This window comes from Gymnodraco acuticeps, unplaced genomic scaffold (genome assembly GCF_902827175.1).
Source record: "Gymnodraco acuticeps unplaced genomic scaffold, fGymAcu1.1, whole genome shotgun sequence".
NCBI lineage: Eukaryota > Metazoa > Chordata > Actinopteri > Perciformes > Bathydraconidae > Gymnodraco > Gymnodraco acuticeps.
The window spans coordinates 1429527-1442004 of NW_022991375.1; the positions used below are offsets into that span (position 1 = coordinate 1429527).

The 12478-nt window shown below is 43.1% G+C and overlaps 1 protein-coding gene across 2 annotated transcripts in view; it reads right to left on the minus strand.

The window, feature by feature from the left end:
* Nucleotides 1–12478, minus strand: part of rftn1a (raftlin, lipid raft linker 1a) — a 28371-nt gene that overhangs the window by 7568 nt on the left and 8325 nt on the right. For both annotated transcript variants that reach the window (XM_034241104.1, XM_034241103.1), the window contains exons 3-4: nucleotides 5475–5658; nucleotides 1940–2048 (exon numbers count right to left, since the gene is read on the minus strand). In XM_034241104.1, the coding sequence (XP_034096995.1) occupies nucleotides 1940–2048; nucleotides 5475–5658 (293 nt within the window). The remainder of the gene's footprint in view (nucleotides 1–1939; nucleotides 2049–5474; nucleotides 5659–12478) is intronic.

Sequence of the window (12478 nt, forward strand, 5' to 3'; positions counted from 1 at the left end):
AGACAGATTGAGAGTGGGTGGGATGGCGAGGGCTTGAGAAATTGAAGTATAGAATTTCAAAACTGAACACACACACACACACACACACACACACACACACACACACACACACACACACACACACACACACACACACACACAGCACACACACACACACACACACACACACACACACACACACACACACACACACACACACACACACACACACACACACACACACACACACACACACACACACACACACACACACACACACACACACACACACACATACACACACACACACACACACACACACACACACACACACACACACACACACACACACACACACACCACACACACACACACACACACACACACACACCACACACACACACACACACACACACACACAACACACACACACACACACACACACACACACACACACACAACACACACACACACACACACACACACACACACACACACACACACACAACACACACACACACACACACACACACACACACACACACACACACACACACCAGCCTGTCACTCTGCCTGCCCGGTGCCGCTCCTGGTCTCTTATCTCGAACTCTCTCTGGCAGCTTGTGATCCGATTGGTTATTCATGTCGCGCTGCCGGAGCCTATCACATTATATTCAGTGATGTGCATTTCCATCCAATCAGGTTTCCCTTTGTGCTCTATGGGTGTTCAGATGCAAATCTATTCAATAGAGCACATTTTCATTTCCCATTGTGGGACCGTTGGCGAATTCATGAGCATGGAGACCAAAAGTGAGTTTTACAGCTGATAAATGCCAGTGATGACGCTGTGGTTGGCGGGGTATCTTAGGGTTACGTCTCATTATAGTAAACCATAGCTCTGTGACCTTCCATTCATTATAAAAGGTCCTCCTTCTGTTCCCTAGTTACACGATATGGAGCATTGTCACATGAGATGCAACTAGTGGGGATCCATTATTTAAAAAAAATGAGAAGGAAAGGAAATCACTGTTCTTTTCCTCCTCCATTTATTTGTTAGAGACAGGGTTACCATATGGCACAGACAGGCAATTACAGACAGTTGCCTGTAGCCCTTTGAGCCCCATAATGTTTCTCCACTGTCACAGCAGCAGTGTTGCAACAACATGAGAGACACAGGAAAACAAATACAGAGAAAATCCAAGGGGGAGCCGGGGTGTAAACAGATTGTTTTCTTCCACATGTTTTTTTTTACTTTCCTGCAAACATGGCAACATCAGTACATCAAATCCATGTCTGGGTGTGCACCCAACCTCTATTTTGTTCATATAGTCACACAAAGTATATACTAATTATTCACCATTGTTTCTTTAGTATTGTACTCCAAGAACATTGTCAGACTCACAACAGTTTACAAGGAGAGGCTGTTCTTCACACATTCCTGCAACCTTATACTATACAACAAGTGGAAACTAGACCCAGGCAGAGATGAGGAGCAGACTTCATAAAGTCTCTCTGCTTACCTATATGTTTTATAACTACAGTAATTTGTCTTGACCAAATGACCAAATGACCAAATGACTCAATGGACATTAGCCAGCAACTATTTTTAGTGCCACAGATATGTTTGGCCTCATATAACTATAAAACAGGTTCCAATTGCAGTTAGAGAATATGGTATAGCCATAGTTGAGGTTTTGGAATACCTATTGAGGGAAACAGCATCCCTAGTATGTTCACATACAAAAGTGAATCTAAACTAGTTTTTTCTTTTAAAAAGGAAGCATTTATGGCCCGAAACCTGCTTTCACTAAAAGGCCTTTCCTCTAAGTAATTTGTGGCGATGTTAGGCCCTTTACCCTGTTTACCTCATCGTTAATACCATGTTGCGCAAACATCCTATTTGACCTTCCCTAGTAATTACAGTAAAAAGACTTAATTGAATGCTAAATAATGAACTCACCCTCTTGACATAGCTCTGGATGACTTCTGGGTCAGCAGCCTGGTGACTGGCCACACACACATCTGTCTCCAGGCGCTGTCTCGACCACCTCAGTTGGCTCTTCTCTGAACTACAGGTTGAAAAATTCGAGAATTTAAACAAATATTCAGTATAAAACATTAATATGTAATTAGTTCCCTTCATCTCTGCTCCCATCAACCAAAAGTGTCCTTGTACTGTTATTAAATTACATTTCCAGGTTGTCCATTATCACCAGAGCAGTTCCACCACCTACAGACTACATGAGATTCAGCTACACATGTTCACGACTACTCATTGACCCAGAATGATCACAGGAGAAATAGAATGGCAATTCTGGTACAAGCTGATTTCCCATTAAACGGGAGCACACATTCACCATGATCACAATAGACTTATTAGATAGAAAAAGGGACTGAATTTCCTTCTTCTCCCACTGCAAGAGACCATCATAAAAGCAGCATTCAGATACGCCTCTTCACATTTGGATTGAGGTCAGTGGGAAGGCCGTGGTAATATCGTGTGCTCTCAGGCGTGAGTGACACTCGCAGCTAGATTTGAAACAGTACTTCTGTCAGATTTTTTTCCTTTCATTTTTAGGGTTTTTGATGAAAGGGGATGGCGGTGATGGGGAGATAAAAGGCGGAGTTAAAAGGCGACAGAGGGGGGCGAGGAGGACAAAAGAAAAGGGGGATCAGCCATCGCTAAAGGAAGCAGATGAAAGGATGGAGAGATGGTTTCTCTCTTTCAGCGCACCGTTCCCCTCTGGCGAGTGCTGATGATGCAATCAGCCGTCTCCACGGTGACAGGTGCCAGGAAGCAGCAGGACCACTTGGCAGGAGGGGCATCAAAGGAGCAGCCCGGCACCTGTGTGTGCACTAGTGTGTGTGTGTGTTTGTGTGTGAATGAGTGTGTCTACAATATGCTATTCCTTAGATTCACATTATAAAAGGCACACAGGAGGGTGCCAAAAACTGTATACTTAGCTAAATAATTCCTTTAATTGCGAAGAAGTCGAAGAAAATAAATTGATATCATATGGAGGGAACATTACATTGCATTTAGCTGACGCTTTTATCCAAAGCGACTTACAATAAGTACATTCGACCAGGAAGACACAACCTTGAAGAAAACAGAATCATATAAGTACATCAGGTTTCATAGAGCCAAACATTTCAAGTGCTACTCAACTGGCTTTAGGTAATCCAGTCCTTTATTAGTATAAAAGTGCTTCGTTAATCGTTCTAACGCTCGAAGTGGAGTCGAAAGAGATGAGTTTTCAGTTTGCGCCGGAAGATGTGCAAGCTATCTGCCGTCCTGATGTCAATGGGGAGCTCATTCCACCATCTTGGAGCCAGGACAGCAAACCCACGTGTTTTCGCCGATGGGAACTTGGGTCCCCCTCGCAGCGCAACATATGTAACTATGTTCCTCTTTGTGAAAACCCACAGACTGAGTTTTTGTAATCTGATATGTTAAAGAGAGTCAGCATCATTTAAAGTAATGTAGATTACTTTCACACGGTATGTTTCGGAAATGACACTGTTTTAGGAAATTCTATATAAATTCCTATGTAAACACTAAAGATCCCTATGATTTATATGGCACATTATCTGTGTTAGTTATTTAAAGAAATGTTACTAGCAAGCGATAAATATATGGTCCAAATACTATAAATTGCAAATATCTATATTCCCTCTCATAAATAGGTATGTTTATCGTTTTTACCACTTAAAGATGGGGTAGGTAATTTTGGAGAAACCAGCTCGAGTGCGCTAGAATTTGAAAATACACAGCTGGAAAAAAATCTGCCACTTCCTTATGGGGGTTATTCCCTATCTTTATTCAAGAGCGTGGTCTTTAAATTTGAGAGCATACTTTATTGATTTCACGTTCAGATTATGTATTTCTTTCCCTCACACTCAAATAGTGCCTGCTTGGACTTAGATTTGCTCTGCTTCTGCTCAAACGGTACGCTTTCCTGTGTTCCAGCTTGAAACCTTCTCCTCGCACTCGGGCTGTTTCTGTGCGCTCGTGAAATGTCTGCTCTCAGATTCTGTAAGCAGCAATATATCTGAGTGCAAGCGTACAGTTTGAGCAGAAGCAGAGCAAATCTAAGCGCAAGCAGGCACTATTTGAGTGTGAGGACAGGGTTTGAGGGAAAGAAATACATAAATTATGCTCTCAAATTTAAATACCACGCTCTTGAATAAAGATAGGGAATAACCCCCATTACAGAGCCCCTCCTCCAACACACACGAACGCGCACATGACCAATGAGGCCACGAGATAAGTTTGTGCACAGATGGAAGGCTGACAGGCAGGTAGGCCATCCAGTTATTTTTAGCTTCCACAGATGACTTTTTTTATGGATTTTTTGTCAGAGCACTTAAGATATTCATTGCTATCGGGATGTTAAGAGCATTCCATGGAATATAACAAAAAGTGTATCTCGAGCCGGTTTCTCAAACTTACCTACCCCACCTTTAATATTGGCATGTTAGTATACTGACCTTTGCTATTTCGTTAAAATCAAAAGTAAAGCTGAGGTTTGGCGCCATTAAGTAGATGTATTGGGTCATATACCCTAACCCTAACCGGACAATTTGAAATGTTGAACAGATGATGGCACTAGATGAGAGAAGTTAAAGGTTTTAAAAGGTCATTCAATTTTTTATAATTCATCCTGAGGGGAAAATGGATGTCTGTAGCACATTTTGTAACAATCCATCTGGAAGATGTCAAGATAGTTCACAGGATAAGTGAAAACTCTGACCTCCTGGAGGCACTAGATGAAAAGTCAGGGGATCACCAAAGTAATTAGGATTCATCCTGAGGGACACACGAATGTGGAAATCCATCCAATAGTTGTTGAGATTATTACGCCTGGACCCAAAAAATGTCCCAAAATTGCCATCCAAAGACGTTGCCATTGCCAAAGCCATTAGCAGGAAAAAAGATCCATAATTTTGGACTCAAATTGAAACATAGCCACAAATCCACCAACAGAAACTCTGCACGCACAAATATAGATTTAGTTTTGAGCAAATCTGTCACTCACTTCCACGATGTGATGCAGAGAATAAAGCTCAGCTTGCATGCTGTACTAGAGCTGATAGCAGGGCTGTATGAACATAATGCTCTGCTCAAATATGACGTGAACATTGATGTTTTCTCCAGAGAATAACTGGGTAAACCAAACACAGACGCACAGTACAGTATATTATCATGTATAGTCAAAAGAGAAAGAATTGGGACAAGGAGCTAAAGTTAGCCGGTTTTTGTGGCTCATCTGCAATTAATTTTACATCAAGGGAACGAGGTGAGGCGCAGAATTGAGCTTATGGTAATGGGTCTCAATTGGCTTCCTTGTCAAAACAATGAAGTTGCAAAAGCTGTTCTTACCGTTGTGTAAAGTGGCTGTAAATCATCTATCTTAATCAATTTGTGACAGAAATCCATCTATAAAAAGGTGGCCCTCATGCTGAAAAACAGTGTGTGTTTAGTTTGTGTGTACCTTGGCGTCTCTCGGACCAGCACGGCTCGGTGGAGCTGGCGCTGGATGTGTGCGTTACGAGGTCCGCAGGGATGGACAAACGGGTGGACGGCGACCAGGACAAAACCCTGAGCGTAGAGCTCCCTGACCTGAACAGGAAGCTCTCTGACGGAGGAGAGACAAAGCACCGATGACACCGGCACCTCTGGAGGGAGGAGAGGGGGGGGGGGAGAAAGAAGCTTATGGTTAAGAAATGGACATGACAGGTTACAAAAGAGGCTGAGGGGAAATTGGTAGAGAGGAAGCGCTGGAACAAAGAGGAAAAAGGGAAGGAAAAAAGGAGAGGACAAAGGGTGTAAATAAACAGAGACAGGGCATGTTTCATTATGATAATTCCCCCAGAAGAACAACACATGGCATCTTCACGCTAAATCTGAAACTAATTACACCAGAACTATTAGCCTTTGTCTCCACTGTCACCAACAGCCTGTTTATTGGGAAACAAACACATGGAGGCAAATGTGCAACGACAAAAATGCAATTTCTCATACTGGAAAATGCTCTTTTGAACACATTTACACCTACACAAACAGGCGGTGGAATATATTTGAAAAAGGCACATACATCAAAAGGATGGCAATGCTATCACAGTGAGGTATTAGCAGCCATCGCTAACACAGAGCTGGTTCTCTTATTACCAAACACAATGGAGAGAAACCCCCTTTACTTCAGTGGAACATGGGAAGCAGAGCTTATCGTTTGGGAGTAAACTGTCACGGCAAAATCCTCGAGGGAGAGCGCGCTGTTTGCTAGAACCACCCTCTCAGGGTCAGTGCATTGTAGTTAAGCTCCCTCTCTGTTCACTGGCTTTGAAAGGGAACACGTGCATGTGTTGCTGTGTGTTTCTGTATCGCTGAGTGAAGCCAGGTGTGTGTTAGAGGGAGAGAGAGGAGCGTGGAAAATGAGATGAGAGAAGTGAAGAAAAGGGTGACACAGAAAAGGAGAAAGCAGTTAGCAGAGTCGTGATGGAGAGAGAGAGAGAGATGAGGCTGTCTGTTTGTGCCTGAATGCTTGTCATCCTTTCCCATTCAATCTCATTTGCATGGGTCTGGAGAAGAGAAAATAACCTGAATAAATTAACTAGACCCACACAAAACACAAAACACACACAGAGGGAGAAAAAAAAAGGATGTGCAAGCCATCTCATTTTCAATTTGTTCTCCATCATGAGGCCTGTTCACACACACATATGAGAGGCTGGCCAGCATGCGAGGACACAAGAACACACACGCTCCTGACTTCTATCTCAGTTAAACAATGGGAGACAAAACTCCCTGAGAAAATCCATCACATCACACTTGGCATAACTGCTTGGAACCATGAGGGCCTTTCATCAAGCAAACACTTAAGCGGGTGTGTGGGGACTTATCAAAAGCAGTATAGTGATGATGATAACAATAATAACAGCTGGAGACTGGGGTGAGGGTGGCGGGCGGATAACAACGATCCTGTCACCGTAAACAGTCATTAGCCGTCATTAGCCCTGCGCGGCTGGCACTCACCCACCGACGAGACGCGGGCAAGGCATCGCAGCTAATTCAGGCAACGCAAACAGAAGTTATGAGGGTGTTATTCAGCGCTGGAGGCTGGGAAACAAACTTCATTTATACTGTCTGCCACTGTGGGATTTAGAGGGGAGGCTGCAATTCCGCTCCAGAATGGGAACGGCTCAGGGCAGAAAAGCCGGGTGGAGTTTTATAGTGCCAGCAAGTGAGGGCAGGGGGGGGTGTAGACGTGCATAAAAGAGTGTGCATGCATCTGGAGAGTAACCTGGAGATGTGTGATGGAGTGTTTGTGTGAGTTTGAGGGTCAGGGAAGAGAGGTACGAGGATATACAGATCATAGAGCATGGTATCAGCTTATTGTATGTTTAATTTGATTTTTAAGCCCTTTTTAATCGCTCAAAAAGGGAAAAAATCCCATTACTGTGGTTAAAATCAACACAAAAAACGACAGTATATACCATTGTTGAGTTTTATTGAATTTGATTAACTGAAAAGTGAATAAAACTCAAATGTGCACACTCCTCTGAGGTAAAAAGGGGACAACATGTCTAACCCTAGAAATAATGGAGTCTTACTGCGACAGAAGTAATGTTAGGGTGACATCAGTACAGTTCAAATGTAGTGCCTTCTCTCATCAACCCCAGACACTTTAATATCATCACCACCCATACATGCATGTTTAAAAGGGAGATACAGACATTGTTTAATGGACTCAGGATGCTGCAGAGCGGCTGTTCAGCTGTTGATCCCCTCTGCTCAGCTATTTCAGTCCCCACCCGAAGCTTTGACCACACAACAGCCGCCATGTGTCGTGTGCGACGCTTCACTTTTTGACCCTGGACATCACAATCTGCATTTGGAGTGAGAGAGTCATCCCCCCTGCTGCTACTTGAAAGGTCTTATTAATTCCTTGCACAAAATCCCTGAGTTTCAGTGTATGACTTTAAAGCAAACATATATCCAGTGGTGTTGTGTGCCCCAGTATCTCAGCGAGTGTGTATGGACCATCTTTGCCTATGTGCGTGTGTGAATGGAAAGAAAGAGTTCGCACTAAGCCTGCTAGGTGATGCATGGGGATTACTACTCGCAGCTACCCTCAAGGCTTATCCCTCTGCTTGCTGGAGGTTCACGTTTATTTAAATAGCCTTCTAATGACTTGCAGAGGTTTTAGGCTAGGATATGTGCCAAAACAGTGACTATAAAATAATCAGCTTCCTGTAACCAGGAGCTCCCTACTGTTTTTGGGAATGCAGCCACAGACTAGGAGAGCTGTTGGTCAGCATCTAAACGTTGTCAAAATGGGGGGGCTGATCTCTTCAGAAGGCCGCTTTACAGAAAACGCCTGACTCAAATGTTGGACAAGTACAGTAGAAGCAGGAGGAAAAAAGCAGGTTTGCTTTGGTGAGAACACAGCGTGGCACTTAAGGCGCATATATTATCATGTACGTGTGATGCTGTGAATCTCTCAGCCATCTTTGACTGAAACTGTTCAAATGCAGGGAAATGATTTAAAGTCAGATCAACAATCTTTCAGAAAAAAAAGCCTGGAAAAGTGTGTCAGGCAGCAAAGATTTCGCAAACTGATGGATTTGCACGTTTCCTGCTCTCCAAACCAAATACATCACACAGGCATTCTGATAGCAAAGATGTACCGCATAAGGCAGAGCGAACATACATCAGTCTTTGACAGCAGAGGAAATATGTATCAGAGCATTCAGGTGTGGATCACGCACACAGCAACACGTACATATACCTCCAGACAAAATAAAGTACCCCACAGGTATACAGTAGCAAGAAGCCACGCAAACACCCGCCCACACACACACACACTGCTGAGCATTAGCCACATGTTGCAAGTTTTAATGAGCCGAGTGGGTCTCCCTCTCCGCAGGGCGGCAGAAAGTCATCAGCAGAGTTCAGCTCCTCACTGTCTGCTACATAAACCGGCGTTAGTCACGCAGCATCACACCTCAAATACTTCCTCACACATCTTCAAGATTCTTGACTCTCGTTCTTCTCACACCTCTCCTCACTCTCGAGGCACTCCAGACCTCGCTGGTATCTCTCCCGTTTTTATGCGCCATCCCTTATCTCACCCTCTGTTCTCGGTAACACCACCTTTGTCCTGCGTCCCTTCCTCCTTTTTCCTGTTCCGCTTTCTACATTCTGATTTGCTCATTATCCGAGCACAGCTTCGACACAAAGGAGGGTTAAAGAGTCACACCTGGCTGTTGCTTTTCATACTCAACATTCATGACGGCAAATCAAGATGAGCAATCAATGTTAAAAAGGGAGTAATGACAATCATGGCACCTATTGTAAAAGTGGGTGTCAAGGTGCAGTAGATTGGCGATTGTAGAGTAAGAGAAAACCAAATAAATGGTCCATGTGTGAAGCGCAGGCCGAACATCTTCCCTCATCCTCCCTGCATGTCTTCACCGCAGGGTCGCTCTGACCCAGTGAGAGCAAGTTGGGCTGAGTCACTGACAGACATATTTTTCAGCTAAAGCACTCCGGCAGTAAGAGCAAAGCTCATAAAACAAAGGCTGACTCTATATTATCAGCTACACTGTTTCGGCCGAGTTTTAATCGCTCGCCAGTCAGAGGTCAAGTTACAAACCGCACTCTTTATTTTCCACATTAAAAATGGGAAAATAAATATCCACCTAAAGTCTGCTACTGCGGTATTTTTGACCTTTTTTTAAAGAACATTTTAATTATCCAGAATTGTGTATATTGTTTATATTTGATATACTATTTTTCATTTTAATTTTATCTTTAATTGTTAACTCTTTTCCACTTTTTAAGCATTTGTATTGTAATGTTGAGCACACTGGTCCTGTAACAAAATAATTTCCCAATTTGGGATAAATAAAGTATCTATCTATCTATCTATCTATCTATCTATCTATATATCTATCTATCTATCTCTATCTCTCTCTCTCTCTCTATCTATCTATCTAATGTATCTCGGAAGGGCATCGGCTGAGATATTTGTTTTTCATTACTGTGTAGGAGTCGTTGTGTGACGCTGGCAGGGAAATAATATAGTTAATGGAAGCCAAATTGAATTAAAGCATGGATTTGACCGTGGGTTTCCTCAATGTCATAGACCGACATACAGATTCCTCTATCTGCCTCCTACACACACACACACACACACACACACACACACACACACACACCGACATACACACACACACACACACACACACACACACACACACACATACAAATAAATCCCTTTGCTGGGAATGAGGTCTCTCAATCTCCACAAACAATCAGATAATCCTTCAGGAATCCTTCACTTCTCTATCACAAATGGAGAGGGAAACAGGAGAGAGAGAGAGAGAGAGAGAGAGAGAGAGAGAGAGAGAGAGAGAGAGAGAGAGAGAGAGAGAGAGAGAGAGAGAGAGAGAGGGGAGAGGGAGAGAGAAGGAGAGGGAGAGGGAGAGAGAGGCAGGCATACACCCACTCACCACCACACACATAAACACAATCAATTCACAGTAGCTGTTTTTATCCTAAAATAGAGTATACCCATCTTAAGCAGCTCAGGTATCGTCAGTGAGTTTACCATATAAATGACCTGCCTGTTGGTTGAAAGATAACACTAACTCCGTTGACTAAGTGCTATAAAGTGTTTTGTGTGAGTGTGAATGAACTGGCATCGACTGTATGAGCAGTGTGTGTGTGTGTGTGGTCTTTCTGTATCTGCTGCCCGTGCGATTTGACAATGTATCTGCTGCTCCTGCCTTTAGCAAAGAGAAAGACTAGCAATCCTCATGTCTATTGTCTGTTTTGGTCACCACCACCATTTGGAGTTGCCAGATCTCCCTCAGCCAAGACCACAGCCTAACCAATTTGCCAAACATAATAGGGCTGGCTGGAAATGAAGCCGACTGGCAAACAGACACATTACCACTTGGCCGTGGCACTCTGCCTGCTGTCTGTTACAGTGTTGTATTGGAGACTCCTCTAAAAAACGACTTCAATTAGCAACTTGCACCTGCTTCAGCGAGGAGGGTGATGGAGTGCACAGAGCAGGCTTGTAGCAGTATTAAACCAAAAGGGGGGAAAAAAGGTGATTATTTTTTTATCTATCCGCTTTAACACTATCTGTTTCTGCTCCTCGGCTCTCTATTCCTTCCCTTCCATCTCTTCGCAGTCCACACCAACACAATGGCAGAATTAGTATTTTTAGAAACCAGATGCCTCTGGAGGATTCTCATCAAACATTCTCAAGACGCCATGAGCACAAACAAACCCACACGTTATTAGACACACAAATGTGGTTAATACACACATTAGCTTTAGTGTATTGTCATCGTGGGAGGGGGAGGCAGGGGGAAGTTGGGGGGCACGGTTACAGCTGCTGAACAATATAGCTGAATCTGAGAATTAGAGAGAACTCTTTGAACTCTGCAACAGGAGCCGCACAAAGACACAACTTCAGCTTTTAAGCCACTTTTTGCCCTCCAGATACTTACAGTATAAAAAAACACACAGTTCCGCAGAGTTGCTGACCTAAACATTTCATTTAAGTGGTTAAAGTTGGAACAGCAACTGTGGCTATTTTACGAGTGGAACACACAAACACTGTAGGCAGGGTTCAGGATGATGACGCAGAGCAGGGTTCAACAGAAAAATGAAGTATAGGCAACCATACTTATACAAATCATCTCCGTTGAATAAGGACCAAATGTGAAGCAAATTCCTTGGAGCATGTTCCCTTCGCCAGAGTGGAACTTCGACAAATGTGAAACTGATCTGAATGGAGACTATCTGCTGAATCCGATGGCCAAGATTTGTGCTTCTCATTTGAGCCATTTTTTTTCCGAAATCGCCTTCTCTATCACTCTCTCATTCACTGTTCCCTACAGCACATTTTAAAGTGATTTCACACACTTAGGAATCATCATCACCTCATCATCCTGGGAGCTAAAAGCACTGCATTGTGGGATAATTAACACAAAACAGAATATATGCTGTAAATGCGTCAACCTGAGGGTGTGAAAAGTGAAGCAAATAGGAAAGATCCTTAAACTTGCATTCATTCTAATGGGTGAAAAAAGATCCTATTGTATAGAAGTCTATGAGAAAATGTCCTTCTACTAACTTGCTTTACTACACATATGTATAATGACTTTCTGGTTTGCTGGTTGTAATTCTTCTTAAAAGGAGCATAATATTCATTTTGTACATTGTGCGAGGAAAGTATACTATTAAGGGCGGGACTACCTTGTGATTGACAGATCTCTACCCAAGTAGTTTCTGGTAAAAGAACAAAATGCTTGAATTTCTAAATCACAATCATTATCTTTGGTCTTTGATAGAGAAAACAAGCAGCATACTGTATAACTATTTCAAGAATGCAAGTGTGGGAGACAGGAAGTCACAGGGATATCTCATCTCACTGAGGAGCCAAGCCAAAGGAAAACACATAGATGGAGATATGTA